Below are 20,551 nucleotides of genomic sequence, written 5' to 3'. Positions count from 1 at the left end.
TTCAGGGAAAGAGGCCCCCGTTCCTTAACAACTGCTGCCCCATTATCACTATCAGTCAACTGTCATCTCTGCCATATTTGAGCTAGTAACCTACATATGAAACTCCTATCCCTGCTAATCCCTTGAATCATCCAATCCATCCAATGAGAGAGAGGTGCAGTGGAACTCCCCCTGATTCTTCCAGACAACCTGCTTCTCCATTACAGACATGTAAACCAGTTACCTGGAAAAGGAATGCCTACGCTCCTTTGGAATCTTTTTACGTTCCATCAATTCCTTAGCAATATCACTGGCAAACTCATCGCGTTTGGACTTTTTCTTTCCCCTGTTAAAATAAGTTTGACCTTTATTACAAAAAGGCACCAAGAAACAAAACATGGCCTATATGAGAAAATATAGACTGCATGCAAACGCAAAAGGGGAACGTCCTATTTCAGCAAAAACAGTTTAGCATTCCTACAAGTTTTAGGGAAAGTTCTAGAATGACATTTGTCTTGGTTTAGTTTTGCATGTTTACCATCTGCAACAAAAAAGTATATTGGAAAAAACACTGTCATTTTTGCTTACGTCAGGTGCACTTGAGTGTAACTGCAGCTCGTTATGCCATCAAAATACAAACATGAAGCCCCACGCAGCTTCACTGAGCCAAATACTTACTCCTCTTTAAGACTCCGTTGTTCTCTATAAAACTCCTCCCTAGAGAAAGGAGATGCTTGTGTCCTTGGGATGGTAAGTGAAGGAGACATGGGTACTGCTCTTGGGACCCAAGCTGATGACGTGTTTGCAGGAGCTGGGGGATATCCTGGAGGGGGGACAGTGCACCCAGCAGATGGAGGCTGGCCAGGTGGAAACTGAGGAGGAAACGGTGGTGGTGGTACCCCCAGTGGAAGAGGAAGTGCATGGCGTGCTGGAGGATACAAGGGAGCTGGAGGCACAGGCACAAAGACTGGTGTTGATTCTGGTAGTGCTGGCGCCTGAGTCCTTTGGGTACATTCACTGTGCAGGCGTCCTCGGTTTGGACCTCTAACGAAACCCGAAAACATGTGTCACTGTTTGTTACACTCTGCCTGATTTTAAAGGGGAAAGCGAAGGAAGCGGGAGCATCGTGGCGAGCACTTCTTGTTCTCAACTTAAGCATTTTTCTCCCTGCTTTCCGTTCATGGGAGATTACACTCACTTCTTGATCCTCATCCTCGCCTTCCACATCCTCACCCCCAACACTCCCCTCGGTCTTCTCTCCTTACACTCAGCTTTGCAGCTGCGGGTGGAGGCTGCCCATGCTTAACAGAGGCTCCCATCTCCCACGTGCCATGTGCCCACCGCCCCTCTGCTACTCCTTGAGACACTTAATATTTCGCACTTCTAACCTTCAAAGTCCTGCACAAATATTAACTCATCTTCTCTCAAACTTCTTTTAACCTCTTCCACATACGTTTCCTGTGCTGTTGCCTCATGATGATGTACTTGGCCTGTTCTTGACCCTGCTTTGTTATTTTCTTGCTTACTGAATCTGAGATTTTAAACCATCTGTGGGATGGATCCCGATTTTTGTTTGGATTTATCTTTGAGATTTTATAAAGACTCTGCACCCTTACAGTCTATCTAACATCAGGTATATAAAAAAATGAAGGACTGACTTGGCACAGCAATAATAGATAAAACAGACTCTTCTCTTCCCATCGGAGAGAAAGCAGCTGGGCTATTTGAGACGACTAAATTGAAGAAACTCAAAATTGTCCTAAAATAACAGCCTTGACTTTTCCAATGATTTGCTCAATCAGAATCAACTAAGTTGTTCAAAAAAGAATGCTGGAGGCTGGTTTCTATTGGGAAATCAATTTCTTCAGCCTTTTACAGCCAGTGAGCAAAAGGGTGGCTTTCCACCTGATCCTTTAATTATATTTGATATTTAGATGCACTTATGGTTTCCTCAGAAAGCGTTCATTTTTCAGAGTCCTCTTTTCAATTATGCGCTGGATTTTATTGTAAATAATCTTACTGCGAGCACATAGCCCTTTGTTAAAGCCAATTCCAATTAGGCCATTTAAACATTAATGACCACTTGTATTCTACACAACTATTGGTGCACACTTACTTCATTATGAATCAGCTGTTGTAGAACTTATGTGTTACAGCCTCATTTAACAGGTTACAAGTATTAATACATTGCATTTCTGTAGAACACTTACAGTTCCCAGCCTGGTCTGCCATCTGCTGAGCAAATTGTACTGGCTCTTGCTGGATGACCTTTTGGAGCAGAGAGAGGAAAGAGCAAAAAATCCCATTTGGTTTATCTGAAGATCATTTTTTAAAAGAAATTCTAAAGTTACAGTTCCTTACCAGTGGTGAGTGTTGATTGTCCTTGGGGGCCCAGACGACTTGGTAATGCTGGTTGTCTTAGTACAGGAATCTGACAGCCCTTGTGAATAAATGCAGACAGTTGGCAAATAAGCTCTACTAAAATACAAGAATCGCTGCAAATGTTGAAACAAAGCTTACCTTCTCTTCCAACAAACTGCTGATTGACAGAGACGAATATGGAGACGCTTCAGCAGCAGTCACCAGAGCAGCAGGAGGTGTAAGAGTCACGAGCAGGGGTGGTGGCAGTGGCAGCTGCTGTTGGTGCCAAACCTGCTGACGGTGCCTTTTTCTGTAACCGGCTCCATTTTTGAAGTTGCTCACAGCCTAGAGGCAGAAGAACATTTACGAAAAGGTAATATGAAACTTCAGCAGATACACGAACAAAAGCCTCCACAGAGTAAAATTACTTGTGTAAGTAGCTGTAAATGCCATCAATCCCAAAAGAAATCAATATGCCAATACATGAACACATCACATTAAACACTGATACTAGTGATTGGTAACTCAGAGCATCTGTATTCAAATTACTGCCGTGTTAACACAGAATTTGAAAGCAAGGCAATCACCTTAAACAAAAGCGTGACCTGAATTTGCCAGATTGTCTCCAAGGAGCTGTAAGCTTCTGTGATAACAGATAATGTACTGGAAAGGTATATTTAGCCTTATTCAATTCAACCTTGCTTAAGCAGATGTAAATTAATATTTCCTTCCCTTTCAGCTTTTGACAAAGAGCCTATTCTTACAAGCACTTTACGTAAAAGTCATCATGTTACCCGGCGTAGGCACTTGTTGGACACGAAAGCATCAGGCGAAACACCTGTCTGATGACACTCTGGGCATCTACGTTCCTCAGATTCCAGTAAGGCTGTTCTAATACCTGTGTACAATTAGAATAATCAAAATAGCATTTAGCCAAACTAAGGAAGTTTTGGGCATTCTAATCAACTATAAAAACACTTATATGATCAACAGGTGAATATGGTCTTGAATGGAGAGCAGGAAGCTATAAAGGTTCAATAGCATAAAAAATTTCTAGTATGCAGCAAATAACTCTAGAGTTTTGGTATGTCACTCTTGTAACATTTGAAGATGTAGAGTAGGCTGTGTCTTGATGTTTCAGCTAGTCTTCTTCCCACTACATAGTACAGTGAGAAGTCCCCACCCTCAAGGTTAATGAATAAAACTTGTCTCAAAAAAACAAATAGTCGGTTCAAAAAACCATTACTAGGTTCGAGTTCTGAAGGTTTTAATCAACTCTCCCGTGGAGAAAAATGGGGATTAAATGCCTCTAACTATCCATTTGTTGCAGACCACCATAAATCACCAGAGTTGGCTATATAGTTTTGCATGAGAGAAAGGGCTGTGGGCAAACTAAATGCATTCAATATTCAATACTGCAATCACCTGCACAACCAGCCACTCCTCTCATACTCGTCCTTCCACATGTAAATTTAACTAAAAAGCTATTTATTTTACTATTCATTTATTTAACTATTAAAGCTCTCTGCCTTTTTTTCCCTTTATATGAGAGGAGCCCTTTCCTGTTCAGGGTATACTTAAGTATAAAATAGAAGTGGTAACAAAGTAATTTCGCTACCTCCTCTTTCTGCTTTCAGAAAAGCAGATGTGCTGTTTTGAATTAACAAACATGGGAGTTCACACTTACATTCATCACAGTAACCGTTTCCACAGCAGGGAATAATAGCTGCATCAGTCATTATCTCCTTACAAATGAGACATAAAAGCTCATCTGGAATAGGAGCATCTGAGGAGGAAGAGGATGGCTCCTCCAGTAAAAAGGGAGGCTTTTCCTTCTTCGTTCTAGCATAAGCTTCCCTGGAGGAGGGGAAAGGGGAAGGAAAAAGAAACAAATTAAGGGTGGGTAAAGGAAAACTTTTCCAAGCTTTGGATATTATGAAAGGAAGACAGGAGATGGAATTCTTCTCACTCCACATTAGCCTTCTAAAACATAGGCATTTAGTTGAAACTACTTTTCTGTCGCCACCACACCAGAATAGGGAGGGGGGAACAATTTTCCCGCTGCAGAGCTCTCCCATTCAGTGGATCAACAAAGAAATTAGCTCAGATGAGAAAAATCATTTCTTGACAGCTAGAAATCAGGTGAAATGAGTCCCACCTCTCCTCTGCCAGAGGGTAAATGTAAATTTCAGGCGCAGGGTAAATTTAGTCTCCCAGTAATTACCTTTTATAAGTGGAAGAAGTCCATGTTACAGCTTCTACGAAAGGAGGTCCACGACAGAAACCCCAAAGTGCTACCAAGTGCATTGTAAAACAGCCACTCTTGTCAGCACACAGCAGTGTTTTCTTAGTTCATAGCAACAGGAAATCTGCATCCTGTTTCACCAATAAGACCTAATAAAACTCAGAGGGAGGAAATCTCAGCCCAACAGCTATTTGTTCAACTCTGCAAGAAGCCTTTGAAACACAAAGCAGAAGCCAAACGAGCTTCCACAGAGAACGACTCCCACTGTAACCACTACCAAAATCTTTTGCAGAAATACAGGTTCTTAGCATACCACAAGCTTAACCAAGTTCCAGGGGCATGAACAGTACGACCACCCTATTTTAACATTAGAAAGCATCACAGATTTTGAGGTTCAGATACAATGACAACGCTTCCTCCCTCCTCATTACAGATGCAGGTCAACCTCGTTGCACTGCCACTCTGACATTTATGCACGGTTTCTCTCGTTCACTTTTTGGTCGGTCCAGTTAATTCCATACTTACACATTAAGACATGGTATTGCGTATTTTCCAGTTTTTGTCAGCATAACACCCTCCACATTGGGATCTTTCACCTCCACCAAGAGAGTCCTTGGAATTCCCGTGCTCTTTTTCATTCTGGGCACAGACACAAAACTTTCATCCTATTGAGACAAGAAATGCAGACATACCGCATCTTAAGACCCACACTTAAAATGACATTTCAATGATTATTTTAAGCAAGAGCCTTTAATCCTCTCCTTTTACCTAGCAGAAGGGTCGCTCTACTAAAATACTTCTTTTCCTAAAGGAATACAGCCAGGATGTTCCAAAGGCTTGAGCAGTGTTTTGAACTCGGTTGACATTCTTTGGCTTACCCTCAGGTTCCTTAAGGGTGAAACAGCTCTTAGCTCACCATCCACTCAGAGAAGAGACACAAACCTGCTCCTCCTCATCCTCCAGAGGGCAATTCAGAGGGAGAGCTTAATTCAGTGCTCTGAATCGCTCACTGGGGAAACTTACATTCACCATCTCTATAGGAAGGCTAAATTCATACCTCACGCATGGACATTCAGTGACTAACTTTAAACGGCATGAAGACGCAACCAGAGGCTTGTCTAATTAAAACACACAAATGTTCAGTAGACGGGGTCAACAGAAACATCTTTTTATACAAAACACTAAAAACTATGAACTGTCACTAAAAAGAGTTAAAACCAGAAAAATTTCCAATAACATTGAAATATACAAAAACACGCATGCAAGTTCACAGAGAAAGATCTATGGACACATTTCATGTCCATGACCTAGAAAAAAGAAAATTTTACGTTTCTAATCCCAGGTTTCCCTTGAAATCTGAAGGGCTTTGCAACATTGCCATACAAGCTCTGTATTTCACCCCAAGAGAAACAATGCTTCACGTGAGCATTCATGTACTTGTTACCTAACTGCCAGGGTAAAACAATTAAAAACCAAGTAACACCAGAAGTCCCCCACAATCTTACCCCAGTTGTTGGGCAGTTCTTTATGGAATGGCCAGGTTTTCTGCAACGATGGCAAGTATATGATGATGGAGGTGGAGCCAAGGGTTTCTTCATGTAACTACAAGATTTTGGGGAAGAAAAGAACAAGGTGTGCATGTGTCTCTCTTGTTCAACCAAACACCTCTACAGTTTTTTCCATAATCTTCAAAGAACAGATCTGACATTATCAACACTTGGTTGGATCATATTGATGGCTGGACTGTATCATCATAGCTTTTATTTTATCCTCTTGGGAAGCATTGGCTTCAGCCAGATTGGCAGTCTGTTTAACAGGCAATTATTTGACACGCACATTAGAAACACGTTTAAGCCCACACAGCCAAAGACAACACCGCTCACCCAGTCCTGTAAAGAGCAGCACAAGGCTAGCAGAGGTTGCATGAAAACAGCTGCTTATAGACAATACCGTTGTCCTGAAGACGTTCTGGGGAGCCCTTACACCGTTATTACATGGTGTTTGCGTGCGTGTTAACCTACTTGACAAAAGTGCTCTTGGGCACTCAAAACCTTAGGCTCTGTTTGTACCTTACAGAAAGACTTGCGTAACCAATCCAATGGTCTTCCAGGTGGACCGAAGGCATATGTAGACACCATTACACGATCCAGTATTTTTAAGGTGATTTTGAAGCTCCAGCCTCTTTGAAGAAGACATCCACTGTACATTTAATTGAGAAAGATGCATGCAAGTATCCTTATTTACATTTTGCAGCATTAAAGGGACACACAACTTTTTGCTTGCTGAAATGCAGCTTCCCACACAGAAGCATTAAAAGCAAGCAAGCTTTTTATAATCCCTCAGCAAGACAAAAGATACTTGTCACTACAAATTTGACCATCATGGCTGGAGGCAGTCCACACTGCATGTTTCCCCCCTCTACTAACTTCTTCATATTAAGTGATTTAACTACAGGAAGCACAACCTGCATTTTTTTTCCAGTTGACTGTGTCCTTTTCACATACAATTTGTAATATCAACCTTATGCAGAAATAGACCTTTCAAATTAATGAAGCCAGCTGTTTTTTCAAAGTAGTATTTGTTCCAATGTTTTTATTTCACACTAGTCCAGATCCAAGCAGGGTCTAAGGGAGAGGCTGTAAAGGATGTGGACCTTCAAGCACCTAGCATTCAGACCAACCACTCAGATCAACCCCTCATGGTTCTGTTTTTATATGCGTTCATTCACAAAAGCAACCAACTAGTTTCAACATTCTATTAAATGGATGTTTCATAGACACCATTTTTTTCTCCACAGTAACATAATCCAGATCAACGCCTATGAAATCATTTCCTTTAACATTTACAGAAAACTTTACAGATACTTGACTAATTTCTTTGAACCCAAACAGTTTACAAAACACATCCAAAACCCACAAGACATTAGTAGGAATAGACCAAAATTCAAATATGGCATTTCACACGTAGTAATAATAAACCACAAAACTCTTAACACATCACCTCCATGCCAAGTCAGCCTGCAGTAAAGAGGTCAGAGTAAGTAACAGGTTTAAGCTGCTTTACATTACGTTCCTGTATTTTTCTGAAATAGTGACATTTTCGCAAAAGCTTAAATGTGTACACCACAAGGACACTTCTTCATATTTTAAGACTAGAATTTGGCATAAGTTTACAGAACCAAGGACATGTTTAGGGACAGCAATAATGGAGACCAAGTTCTTTTGGTGGCTACCTTCCAAACATTATTTTTTTTTCCCTCCAGATGCACACAATTTAATTTTTTTCAGTGAGAGGGGAAAGAAGGGACCAGTGTGAAGAAATTCCTCTGTCTTGGAAATGAACTCCAGCCTTCATTTTCAGAAGAAAGAACTAGATCCCTTGCATTAGGCCCTGCCTTCTCCAAGCTTTGCAAATGTAAAGACTAGTTATTTCATTGGCGAGCACTATGCCTTTTCACAAAGTGCAGCCAGTAGTGCTTTCCCAGAGGAAGGTACACATTGTTGAGCGAAAAATGCAAGCAGTTCCATAGCAAAACATGGCATTACAACAGTTCCAGAAGGTCACATCTGCTAATATGCCACACATACGCATCGGTGTATTCCTAGAAACAATCAGGTGCACTTTCACACTTGACACAGGCTGCATTCAAACAAATTAGATTATGTTGTCTACTGTCTATATACGAGTATTTATGAAACTGTGCAGCATTAAAAGAATGGATCTGTAACTTTAATGGCTAGAAATTCAAAAACAGCCATGCAATTGTCCATGTTACAGAAACGATTCTCTTTTGGCTGTTGCACGCTCCCCCCTCCAAATGGCCGTAACTTACAGCCCATTCAATTCCTCTGTAAAAACTGTTAGTTTCCAATGCAAAATTAATGAAACGTATGAGAAATGGTGAACAGCTTCTGAAATGCTGCTTCTCTGTGTCTGGAAGATGAGTAATAGTGCAACATTACGTTGAGGCTGATAAGGTACTCCCCTTCTATCTTTCCAAAGTGGGAACTACTCTTTACAGGCCAGTAGCAAAATAGACACACATTTTAAAGTTAAAATTACTACTTTAAATTAATAAAAATTAAATTAAAGTTTTGTTTCCATTATAACACTTACCCAGCTATAGATCACAGTATAAGGTTTTAAGAAACAAAGCAAACACTTTTTTTTTAAAGAATTTGACAAGACTATATATATACATATACCTTAGCAAGGTGGGCCAAAGAAAGAGATGCAGGAGACTCATCTATCCGTTCACAAAAAATTAAACACATATTCAAGTTCTAGAGTCAAAACATAGCAATAGTTAACGTCTACTGTAGTCTGAAAGTCTGCACTATATCCTCTGAGTGCCACTGACAGGGGCACTGCCAACCCCGTGGAATTTGTGCTTGCTCAAAACAAAGTCCAAACCTATGGCACCTTAAGAGTGCCTGTGTGGTTAATGAGAAGAAACTAAAATAAGCAAACCCGCACGACATCAACTTACTGCTCCACACTATCTCAGAGAGGGACCCTTGTCAAAGGCTCACATCTGTCCATTTTCAGCTAAAAAGGATTTCGGTTTATTTGAGAAGGAAGCATCACTACAGGAGACTTATTTGCAGTGTAGCTTGTAAATTAATCAGTTAACATCTCATCACTTCTAAATGCACACAGTTATGCTTTTATGAAGGCAGTAGCTGCCTGGCAAAATCAAGCACAGGCACATCGGCCCTCAACCATGAACTCTGCCCCTCCTGTCACGAAGCTTAAAAATGCCAAACTCACCATACCCCACAACACCCAAATAAAAACACCAAGCCAGAACATCAGCCATGAAAGTAAACCACCACTTTGTCTAGAAAAAAACCCGACTGCTCAAATTAGTGAAATGAACGTGTCTCCCATGACAGAGCAGCCTACAAAAACAGAGAATACTGATGTCTTGTATTTTATTAGACCACAGGCCATACCATCCAAATTAGTTTGGGAAGTGTGAGAATTTAATATTACACTCCTTACTATCAGAGCAAAACCAATTTTTAATGATGATGAAAACACGGAGTCAGAGCACAGTCCTGTAATTTTTTTCTCCACTGAAACCACACTCCTCCCTCCCACCGACCTCCTGGAACACCCCGCAGGAGTCAAGCCCTCAGGCTACTAGTTTCTAATAGGCTGCAGTGTTTACTGAGAACTAATAGTGAAATGCTGCTTTTCCACAAGTAAACAGGGTAACACTTAGCTTCTTCCTTTTCCAGAATATGGAATTATATTATGCCACAAGCAGCAGTGAAGCTTACACTAGCAAAACATGATCAGAAAGACACCTGAATCACTGCTTATCAGGACTTCGGTTGTTCAAAAATGTAGAATAAAGTGTCACGGCATAAACTGAACAGTTCTCCTCAAGATGTCACTAAATGGATCGGAGGAGAGATTAAAACCCTTCCTTGGAAAAAAGCCCTTGTCCTTTATTACCTAACGTAGTGGAAGAATTCAAGGGAGCAGTTTTAGCAGACTCTGGGGACAAAATATTTACGTGCAAAAGATGTTTCCTCACTCCAGTTACTCATGTCTTCTCTAGATGTTTAGGAAAGCACAGACAACATTACTCTAACACTAACTAAAACATTCTTGAAAACGTGCCTTTGGAGAGGAGCACCCAGATCTGGAACAAGAGACCTTCTTTCCACTGCAATTCTTACCAGAAGATTCAACTCTCCTTCCCTTCACAACATTTGGTACCCACTTCTGTCAAAAGGGAAGTCTGATTTTGGAGCTTCACGCTCCACATGCCACTCTTCTTCACGTGTGGAAAAACAGGCCTATGTTCTCTCATGGCAGGCACAACCATTATCACTTTGCGGGTTTTCAGAAGCAAACAAGGAATTAGGAAAGCTCTCTATTGGAGCCTGGCATTAAACAGTCTACTATTGACCAGTACCTGAAACATAACAGTTCATAGTAGTTCTTGTATTTTTTTAGGAAGCCGTTATTCTATGGCCTGCAGGCAACAGTCTGATTACTTAAAGGAGATGAAAGCGCTCCTTTCTATGAACAGTTACCACAAGCAGCAAAGAGAAAATTAATGTACTATTTAGGACGTTTGCCCAACGGCCATCTTCCAATGATCCTACATTCTTGTGTCTTTGGTTTTTTCCTTTGAATTTCTACTGAAGTATTTCCTGCCAGTCCCTCCAATCGGTCAAGTAGAAACAGCACCTCCATGAAACTTGTACACAAAACTAAGGTAATACTGCAGAAGAATTGGGGAAAAAAACCCCAAACCAAAAAAACACCCAAAGCAACCAAATAAAGAAAACCCTCAAAAAACCAGAATCAACAGTCAACGTATCAACTCCCATTTCAGACAGAAGACTAAACAGAAACTCACATAAAGCAAGTGGGAAAGGGGACAGAAAATAGGAGGAAAAGGCTAATCTCACTGCTGGAGTGCTGCATTTAAATTACAGTGGTTTCCTAAAACCCAATAGCTTGGTTAAACTGAAAATTCAGCCAGGAAGGATCACAGCTGTGCTTGACGGTGCTAAAACAATGCGCATGACTCTCTGCATTTCTGCAGCCTCTGAGGACTAATACCAGCTAGAGCTCCTTGCAGTTACTGAAATAGGAATACGAAAACAAATAGGACTCACTTTCTTGATTTGCCAGTAGGAACAGTAGGACAGCAGCACAGATTTGGAAGTGTAGAATGACAGCTAACATAAGAGCAAGACAATTAAGAAACAGTCAAAGTATAAGTTTTTGTGCATCCTTTTTGAAAAAAAATCTGGACTGATTTTAACATTGCTGCTTTACTGTTCAACAATAATTGGCAAGACTTCCCAGTGATTTATTCAGACCACACTAAGATCCAGGTTTTGCTTTGAAATACATGCAGAAAGATGTTTATTTAAAATAACAAAACAACAAAAAAACCAACCCACACACTTTAGACCAAGTCCTGAGTTAGCTTTAAGAATACAGCTGACTGTGCTCCAACACTAGAAGCACCTGAGGCTGCAGTGCTTTTACTCTGTGAGAGGCGGGGGGGGGGGGGGGGGGGGGGGGAGGCCACCGCTGCCGCCACTTCTACAGAGAGATGCAAAGCTTCCACCCTCCCTATGGCTACCCACAACCCACATCAGGTACCGTCAGAGCAAACAAGAAGGGAACAGTTTTGCTTTGTCTTCTTTTTAATTAGTTCTAACTAACACTAAGTCTTCCCTCCCACTCCAGGATTTTTCCTTTCTTAAAAAAAAAGATATTTTTTGGAGACATCTATCTAAGCTTATGGTAAGATGCTACTTAGAAATGTAATACAAAGACACCAGGGAACACACGAGGCTGAAAGAATGGTAACCTTATTGATGAAGATGAGATTTATGTTTATACACAAGCTAGTAAACAAAGAGAAAACTAACTCTTTCCAAGAAATAAAACCCCATCTCAATTAGATCAAATACTATAAACGTGGTTTACATAAATGCGTTACATTAACTGCTGGCATCACTGGGCTCACAATGACAGGCTTTCATGTCCAAAAAGGAATTTGAACCAGTCAGTGATAGAATTATGGATGTCAGGTTTAGGCTTAGTGTTTTTACACCAACGTACAAGAAGTTTTCCACTTTAAGTTCACTGTATACCATTCCACGAGAATCAGAGGCTGTATTCTTCACAGAACACAACCCCGGAGCTCATGAATTTCTAGATTAAGTTACCCAAACAGCTGATCAAGGGATCAGATCCAATGATCCAGGGTTAGTGCAAAGCCTCACACCATTCTAGTGAAGAAAAAGCAGTTAGACTTCAAGATGAAAAATAAAAACCAACAAATAGGTATTTTTACATTATAAGGGCTATTTTGAAAAGCACAGTTACACCTAGCCTTCGACCCAAGTCGCAAACCCAGATCTACACCATTACCGGTTAGGTATGTCCTGGTGTGACTTCTCTCTAGTTTAGCAGCCAAATGACAGTGTTTTCTAACCTGAAGAAAAATGCTGCCCCTTTTCCAGATGGAAATTCAGAGTGGGGGTATACTAAAGAAAGGCTTAACTGTAGGGTTTAGGGATTAATCCGTGCGGGGCCCGGACGACGAAACACCAATGTGATGATTAAAGTCGCCAGTTTATTGAGCTTAGCTAATCATTTTTATACAATTCTCTAAGTTGGTGAGAGACTTTGATTGGCTACTACATGCAAGCACTTGGTGTCCACACGCACAAGCATAAGCGGTGATTGGTTACATCGGTACTGTCCACGCGCACAAACATAAGACATAATTGGTTGTGTTAATTAGAGCATACAAGACTTGTCTTAGTCCAATTGGTCAAGATAAGCCCCTGAATTGAGGTTGTTTGTGCCAAGTTCCCTTTATCGTGGAATGTGCACCTGTGTTTTCCTAATTGGGATCTTTCTTCTTTTATCTTCTTATTTATTCTGTTCAAGGCCTTCTAAAGGCGCCTGGAACAATCTTGTGACCATGAGCTATTTTCAGGTCCAATAACTAACTTCCATATAACTGAACCCTACATCTCCCCCTCTCTCGCCTTTTTTTTTTTTTTTTTTTTTTTTTTTTCAATAGCATATTGCTGTCTTGTTCCGCAAACTTAGCCCAGCAATCAGTAGGTGTCAGTTTTATGTGGGTGTCCCTACAGAGGCAACTATGGTTTTGCTGCACACCAGCCTGATGCTCTTCGGAAAATCCCGGTATTTATACATTTTCAGAGGAATGGATTTTAGCACACGTGGCCAGCGTGTGCCAAAAGCCACCTCAATTAAAAACCTATGACGCATGCACTCGCTGGCCAGGCGCACTGCACAAGTCATAGTTATCTTATCAATTCGTTCATGGGCTTTGTGATGCGGCCGTAATGCACTGAGAATTTTAATCTGTTACATTAGCTAAGATGACCTACGCATTAGTTTTTGGCTGAGGTGGAATTTGTATTGCCGCACCATCTGTGATGCTTCAGGTGATGATGGTCGCATAAATCAAACGGAAGTCCATCAGGGGCTGGCACCTGTGAAAACATAAGCAGAATCTCGCCCCGAGGTTATTAATGAAAAATGGACCTTCCCATCGCCCTATTTCTAGATTCTTAACTAAGTCTATGACCTTATTTCTAATTTCAGTAATTTTTTTTTTTTTTTTTTTTTTTTTTTTTATGAACGACTACATATCAGGTATCTGAAAACTACTTCCACACTCGGCTTCTGTGAGTAATGTTTCGCTGCGGACTGATTAACATTAAACTATATATATATATTTACTTATTCTCTACAGCACTTATTCTAAACTGCTTAGCCTCTATACAATTAGTTATAGGTTAGTAGGTTAGTTGATTATGATTAGTTGAATGTCTGTTACAATGGTAAAAAAAAATTTTATTTTTTTTTTTTTTTTTTTTTTTAATTTACTCTCTTTTCTACCCACTCGCACTAAAACACATATTCAAAAACTATATCATACTCCATGTTTTTTACATGCATTCTTGATCTCCACATTGACTGCCGGTCTCCGTCGTGATTTGTCTAGTCGGTCTATCTAGGGCTTCAGGACCTGCTGACGTCTCTGCTGCTTCTTGCTCTTGCTCTTCTGAGTTGTCTGTGGCATCTGGTCGCTCAATCCACGGCTTGACCCATTTCGCCGGTATCCAATGGGGTTGTTCGTTACCTGTGGAAACACAAGCATACCCTCTTCCCCACGTAAATAATTTGCAAGGTCCTTGCCACTGCTGTAAAACCGGATCGAATACTGAAACTTGCGGCTGATTTTTATCAACATTTTTGTTCCCACACATATGCCTATTAATTGGGATCTGATCCTCAGTACCACGTGGCTGTAGCCAATTCAAAACATACAGTGCTTTACTTATTAACTCTTGGGGAGTACAGTGCCGCATATCTTCCCCCGTTTTTAAAATGTTTAAACGATCCTTTAAGGTCCGATGTGCACGTTCAACAATAGCTTGACCAGTGGAATTGTGGGGTACGCCAAAATTATGAGCTACCCCCCACATCTGTAAAAATGTTTCTAATGACTGTGAGCGATATCCCGGGCCATTGTCTGTTTTAATTTCTGTTGGCACTCCCATGGCAGCAAATGCTGCCAAAAGGTGCTTAATTACGGCTTTAGCATTGGTTGATATATGAACAGTAGCCCACATAAGGTTCGAATATGTGTCAATAGATACATGAATAAATTTATATCTCCCAAAACTGGGATATTCCGTAACATCTGTTTGCCAAATTTGCAATGGTGATAATCCCCGGGGGTTCACCCCCTGTGGTTGTAAGTTTGGAATATTCGCACAGTCTGGGCAAGCAGCAAGAATAGCTCTGGTTTGCTGCAATGGAAGATTAAATTGTTTACTCAGCGCTTTTGCCGACTGATGATAAAATTTATGGGATAGTAGTGCTTGTCCAAACAAATCAGGTTTGGGTGTATTAAAATAGATGTTTGCATTGGCTACTACCAGCTGATCCGCGCGCGCATTACCTTCCACAATGAATCCCGGCAGCGTTGTATGGCTACGAACATGATCGATAAAAAATAAGTCTGTCCGCTCTGTTAGTAACATCCATAATTTCAAAAGTGTCATAAACAGCCGCTTATTGTTTACAGTTTTTAGTAGGGACCTATGCATACGTTTGACTATCCCCACGACATATTGAGAATCTGAAATAATGTTGACAGGTGTTTTATCCCATTTTTTAAAAACAGAGCATACGGCTAATAGCTCGAGCACTTGTACTGACCCCTCTGACAGAATGACTTCGGATTTCCAGGATCCGCCCTGTAAATATACAAACCCTGCTTTACCTGTCTTGCTGCTAGCATCAGTAAAAACAGTAATGGCTTCCAGCGGCTTATTGCTGCAAATAGAGTGCGGTTCCATTGTTAACATTGTTTTAAATAATGGGTGGGGGGGGTAGTGATTATCTACTTCCCCCTTGAAGTCCAGCAGAGCTACTGCAAGGCAGTCATTTTTCATCATGGCATTACTCACAATATCAAGTGACATAGGTAAAATGATTTTGTCCATTTGCCTCCCTGAAATTTGTATCGCCCTTACCCCTGCTTTTTGAATGCACATCCCCAGAGCTTCAATTCTAGTGACTACCGTTTTTGACATGCTAGCAGGCAAGAATATCCATTCTAGTATTACCAATGGGTTTTGTTTTTGTTGCTCACCCCACTGACCCAAAATTCCCGCAACTTCCTTATCTGAGTTACATACATACAAATTTATGGGCAAATCAGGGATATATCTGCCAGACATAGATGATGTGATTTTCTGCTCAATTGCTGTCAAGGCTTGCTGCCTGGGCGCACTTAGATGTAGTACAGAAGTTAGGCTATTGCTGCCCCGCAATAAGTCCAACAGTGGTTGTAAGTCTGTATTGGTGATACCACAATAAGGCCGGATCCGCTGCAGGTCTCCGACAAGTTTTTTGTACGTCATGTACATTTCGTATGTCTTTGTGTAGCGATAGCTTTTGTGGATGTACAGAGGCTTCTGCAACCTCTCACAGACCCCAGGAAAGTTTGACCGGCTGCTGTTAGTCCGTGCCGGCACAGATCGAGGCTGCGTTGCTATGTGTTGAGGGCACGCACGTCTCAAATGCCCTGGTTGACCACACCGATGACACGCGGGGGGGTCTTTGTATGGGCCGTAGTCTCCTTTTCCCCGTCGCACCATCAGTCGTAATGCTACCGCGAGTGCTACAGCGTGAGCTTCAGCATGTATTTTAGCTTTCTCTTGTTCTTGTATTATAGTAGCCAAATCCTCGTTTGCATTATTTGAATCAGGGTATATGCTAGGTATAATTTGTTCATGTTGAACAGTGGTATCTGGGGGCTGTTTTCTCATAGGCGGATTTTTACTCACTCCCTGATTCTGTAGAGTTTCCTTTAATCGTACAGTTAGGGAGGCTTGGGAACTGTCAGATGGCTGATTAATATCGGCAGTCCCAGGGAGTGGAGCAGAAGTCAAGAGCACAGGAGCAGGCGGACAAGCTCCAAAAAGTCTCTCTCGCTGCATTATGTTTTCCTCCCCGCTTTTCCCTTTCGCTTGCGGTTGGAGAGAGAGAGCAGCAAAAGCAGACACAGACGTTTTACGATCTGCTTTCATTTCTTACAGAGTTGTCTTAATCAATTTCCATAAAGTTGCAAGATCTTTAACTTCTTTAGACCCGTCACTAATTTCATCCCATAGGGAGGTTCCGATAGCTTTCTGGGTACTAAGCTCAAAAGCTGTACCCACACTAATTGAAAGGTTTCTGTCCTTTTTAATATTTTTCTCTGTTTTTTCAACCAGCCTCATAAATATCTTTCCGGCTGTCTTTTCCCTCGCAGATGCTGCGAAACCCTTGCCGCCCTTTTTATCAACGTAAGCTTACGATTTTACCTGCTTTTCCCAAGCAGTGTCCTGCCTCTCTCGAGCAGTGCCGGTGCTGTCTTTCAAGCCACCGTGGTCCGCGGCAATTCCCCCGCCTTTTCAGTAGCGTTGCCTCTTGTTCCTCTTCGGATCACGTCGGAGGTCGCCAAATGTAGGGTTTAGGGATTAATCCGTGCGGGGCCCGGACGACGAAACACCAATGTGATGATTAAAGTCGCCAGTTTATTGAGCTTAGCTAATCATTTTTATACAATTCTCTAAGTTGGTGAGAGACTTTGATTGGCTACTACATGCAAGCACTTGGTGTCCACACGCACAAGCATAAGCGGTGATTGGTTACATTGGTACTGTCCACGCGCACAAACATAAGACATAATTGGTTGTGTTAATTAGAGCATACAAGACTTGTCTTAGTCCAATTGGTCAAGATAAGCCCCTGAATTGAGGTTGTTTGTGCCAAGTTCCCTTTATCGTGGAATGTGCACCTGTGTTTTCCTAATTGGGATCTTTCTTCTTTTATCTTCTTATTTATTCTGTTCAAGGCCTTCTAAAGGCGCCTGGAACAATCTTGTGACCATGAGCTATTTTCAGGTCCAATAACTAACTTCCATATAACTGAACCCTACAGACATCCTTCACCTCCTGAGAGCTGTGAGGAGGCTAGGAACTGAATAGGTGTAGTAGCCAGATTTTCTGCATCTCCCTGTTCTGATTGTTATAAACCAACAGAGCCAATTCTATATAAAATTCATATATTTATTCAGAATAGCAAGCAAGCAGCGCTGGGCGGCCGGGGAGTCCGCGCTCCACCAAGGGCTCGCAACTTTCTGTTATAGTTACATTCCTTTTATACAGTTCATGCACCCCTTTCTTGCAAATCTCCGCCTTGTTTCGCTGCTTCTTTCTTCACAGGTTTGTTAATGGGTAGATTCGGTCAATCTTCTCAAAGGAGAGTGTCTGTGGAGTGTCTTTTGATGTGGAGGAATGTAGTCACCGTAGAGTTAATCCCCTTATCTGGTCCATTGGCTTTTCCTTCCTTATCTAGTCAATCACAATGTGTCCCTTCCCCATTCCCGATTGGTATGTAAACCTTATTGTCTTCTTTTTAATTCAACAGGAATTACACAATGTCAGGGAACAATTTGGTTCCCTGTCGATTACATGATTGTAACCATTACCTCAAAGCACATCGGAGGAGATATGTGAGAGAAATTGTCTCCATTTCCTCGTTTGTCTCTCTCCTGTGGATACACGGAGAGATTTTAAGCTGGACTGCAAACTGGTGGCTTTCACTAGAATTTTGTTGGCATTGTTAAATGAAAAACAAGAAAAACTTGTGAAGAAAAAACTCAGGGCAGCTGATGTTTTCTATCCCCCAAATCACTTGGGCAGGAGTCTGAATAGCTGTCTCTTAGTAATGCTGTCAGTAGCTTTCCTAGAGTAATGGCATTGAGTCATATTACTCGAGGCTGAGTTTAGAAGCCTTTAGATACGACTTTTTCTTGAAGCGCTGTCACTATCCTTGGTTAGAGCTAGAGGTATGTGCAAGATGTTGCTAGGACATTGGGCTAGAAGTGTTGATTGTAAGACTGCAGTACAAGTATTTTGCATCCTGTACAAATTGCCAAAGAAGTAGTGAAGTTAAAGAGACTAAGCTGGCATTTTAAAATGGAGCTTTACTGTCTTCAGGCCAAACCGTGTTTTCCTGATGTTTGATGCTGCACTGTAGCCGTTAAGACTTGCTCTTTCTGCATCCTACTGCAACAAAAATGATTTGCGCTGCATGTAGTTGCAGAGTAGTGGAAAAAAGTGTGCATTCACATAGCAGTAGAGGCCACTATACACCACCTTAAATCAGCCAATAGGTATGGTAGTTCATGTGGTAGAAGTGAGTGGAAACAGACTTAGCCTTCCTCTCTGTTTCCACTAACAAAGCAACAGCTGTTCTGTCTTGTGAGCAGAAACTTTTACATGCTATTAAGTTCTTCAGCTGGCAGTAGCATTATGTCAGCAGCTGAAAGAACATAAGTGTATGGAGAGTCAAAAATCCTCAAACCAAATCTGGGAGGAAAAAACTGGGGAGAGTGACTGTTTTGAATTAACTTGTGTGTGTGTGTGTTGTGGTTTTTTTTAAGGTCCAAGCCTCCTTCTCGTGCTTCGTCTTACTCTAGAAGTTTCTATACCTACTCCAAGTCAAGATCAGCTTCTTCCCCCTCTCGCTCCCACTCTCGATCATTTTGTCGTTCCCATTTGCATTCCTACTCGCCATCGCGGCCGCATCCAAGAAGAAGCAAAGGGAAGAGTCGTAACTATTGTTCTAGGTCAAGGTCACCTGGTAATAGAGCTGGAAATTCCCCTGAAAAATCGTCTGGAAGAGCGCGCCCTGTCATCAAAGATCCTACCAAATCAAAAGAGAAGGAAGTGGAATATCCACAGGGAGGTGGCAAAGGAAATAAACATTGAAAACCCCAGAAGAGAAGAAAAGGAGATGAGAATGAAGGATTTCCTTCATTTCGTGAAAAATCTCCTGGAATGGAACCTCCTGCGAAAAAAGTGAAGGAGGAGTTGCCCAAGACAGGCAGTGTTGAAACATCTTCCTCTCAAAAGGGTGAGCAGGTTCTTGGTACCCCGCAGAAAGTTCACCCCAAAGTGACAAAAGATCACCCAGAAACCAGAGCAGCCAAGGAGGAAAAGGCAAAGGAAGACCACAATGAAAATGACAGTGAGAGTAATGTACCTGCAAAAGATGAGGGAGCTGCAGGAAAAAGTCCAGAAGACCCGAAAGAAAAGTCTGCTGATAAGGTGAAAGAGGATACAGCAGCACCTGCTGCAGTTGACCAGCCTGAAGCAAGCAGAGGTCAAAGCCGTCCCAGTGTTTGCTGTAGTCAAAGGCCTCCTGAGAGTCAGCCTCGAAGCCACAGCAGCAGTGCCAGCTCAGGAGAGAGTCAAGACAGCAAGAAAAAGACAAAGAAAAAAGAGAAGAGGCACCATAAGAAGCACAAGAAGCATAAGAAACACATTGGAAGCGAAACGGAATTGGAGAAGAGCCAAAACCACAAACACAAGAAGGAAAAAATCGAAGGAGAGCAAAGATAAAGATAAGCAAAACATGAAATCTGTCACTACATAGAATGACGGATATTAAAAACATGACTTAAATCCTAAGTCATCGGTATGAAATTTTGTTAAAATGTAAATGAATTCAAGCGTTGCAAATAGTGACATGGAAGACCCTGTGCTGCACTTAAAATATTGCTGCTTGATTATTTGAGTTTTACATCAGAGCTTTATAGAAGTGAACATTTTGTAGAGAATTGTGAGTTGTGGCCATGTATCATGAAAGGTTTTGCTGGGGCATGTTATTTTAAACCATTGTTAATTACTTTGGGTGGGGTATACTGCAAAAAATTTCACAGCTGACTTTTGTTTTACTTGCCTGGCAGAAGAAGGTGGTACCTGTTACAAAATAGCAGCAGCAAAATGCTTTGCAGAATCCATTACAGCCCTGTTATGTCCCTTTTTGGTTACAATAAATTTTCAGTAAACTATCCAACGTGATGAGATTTCCAGT

The 20,551-nt window shown here is 41.5% G+C and overlaps 1 protein-coding gene across 1 annotated transcript; it reads right to left on the bottom strand.

The window, feature by feature from the left end:
- Window positions 1-1,403: 1,403 nt before the first annotated feature.
- On the bottom strand, window positions 1,404-19,249 carry LOC126037424 (E3 ubiquitin-protein ligase RBBP6-like). The gene is made up of 10 exons (XM_049797723.1): window positions 19,168-19,249; window positions 8,791-8,831; window positions 6,303-6,391; window positions 6,091-6,187; window positions 5,111-5,250; window positions 4,028-4,197; window positions 3,135-3,238; window positions 2,500-2,685; window positions 2,190-2,247; window positions 1,404-1,510 (listed from the first exon to the last, which is right to left on the bottom strand). Exons 1-10 carry the CDS (start codon window positions 19,247-19,249, stop codon window positions 1,404-1,406), a joined length of 1,074 nt encoding a protein of 357 aa, XP_049653680.1.
- Window positions 19,250-20,551: the final 1,302 nt, after the last annotated feature.

Source organism: Accipiter gentilis, unplaced genomic scaffold, assembly GCF_929443795.1.
Source record: "Accipiter gentilis unplaced genomic scaffold, bAccGen1.1, whole genome shotgun sequence".
Lineage (NCBI taxonomy): Eukaryota > Metazoa > Chordata > Aves > Accipitriformes > Accipitridae > Astur > Astur gentilis.
Note: the sequence above shows the minus strand (reverse complement) of the source record. Positions and strands in the feature narration are given on the sequence as shown.

What these genes read in the sequence shown, in the direction of transcription:
- LOC126037424 (XM_049797723.1), bottom strand. Translation starts at nt 19,249, where the DNA reads ATGGCGAGTAGGAATGCAAATGGGAACGACAAAATGATCGAGAGTGGG. An exon ending in GAAGCTGATCTTGACTTGGA is followed by an intron (nt 8,832 to 19,167) that starts GTAGGTATAGAA and finishes GTGAACGGATAG; the next exon opens with ATGAGTCTCCTGCATCTCTT. An exon ending in GCAGTTTGTTGGAAGAGAAG is followed by an intron (nt 2,248 to 2,499) that starts GTAAGCTTTGTT and finishes CTGCTCCAAAAG; the next exon opens with GTCATCCAGCAAGAGCCAGT.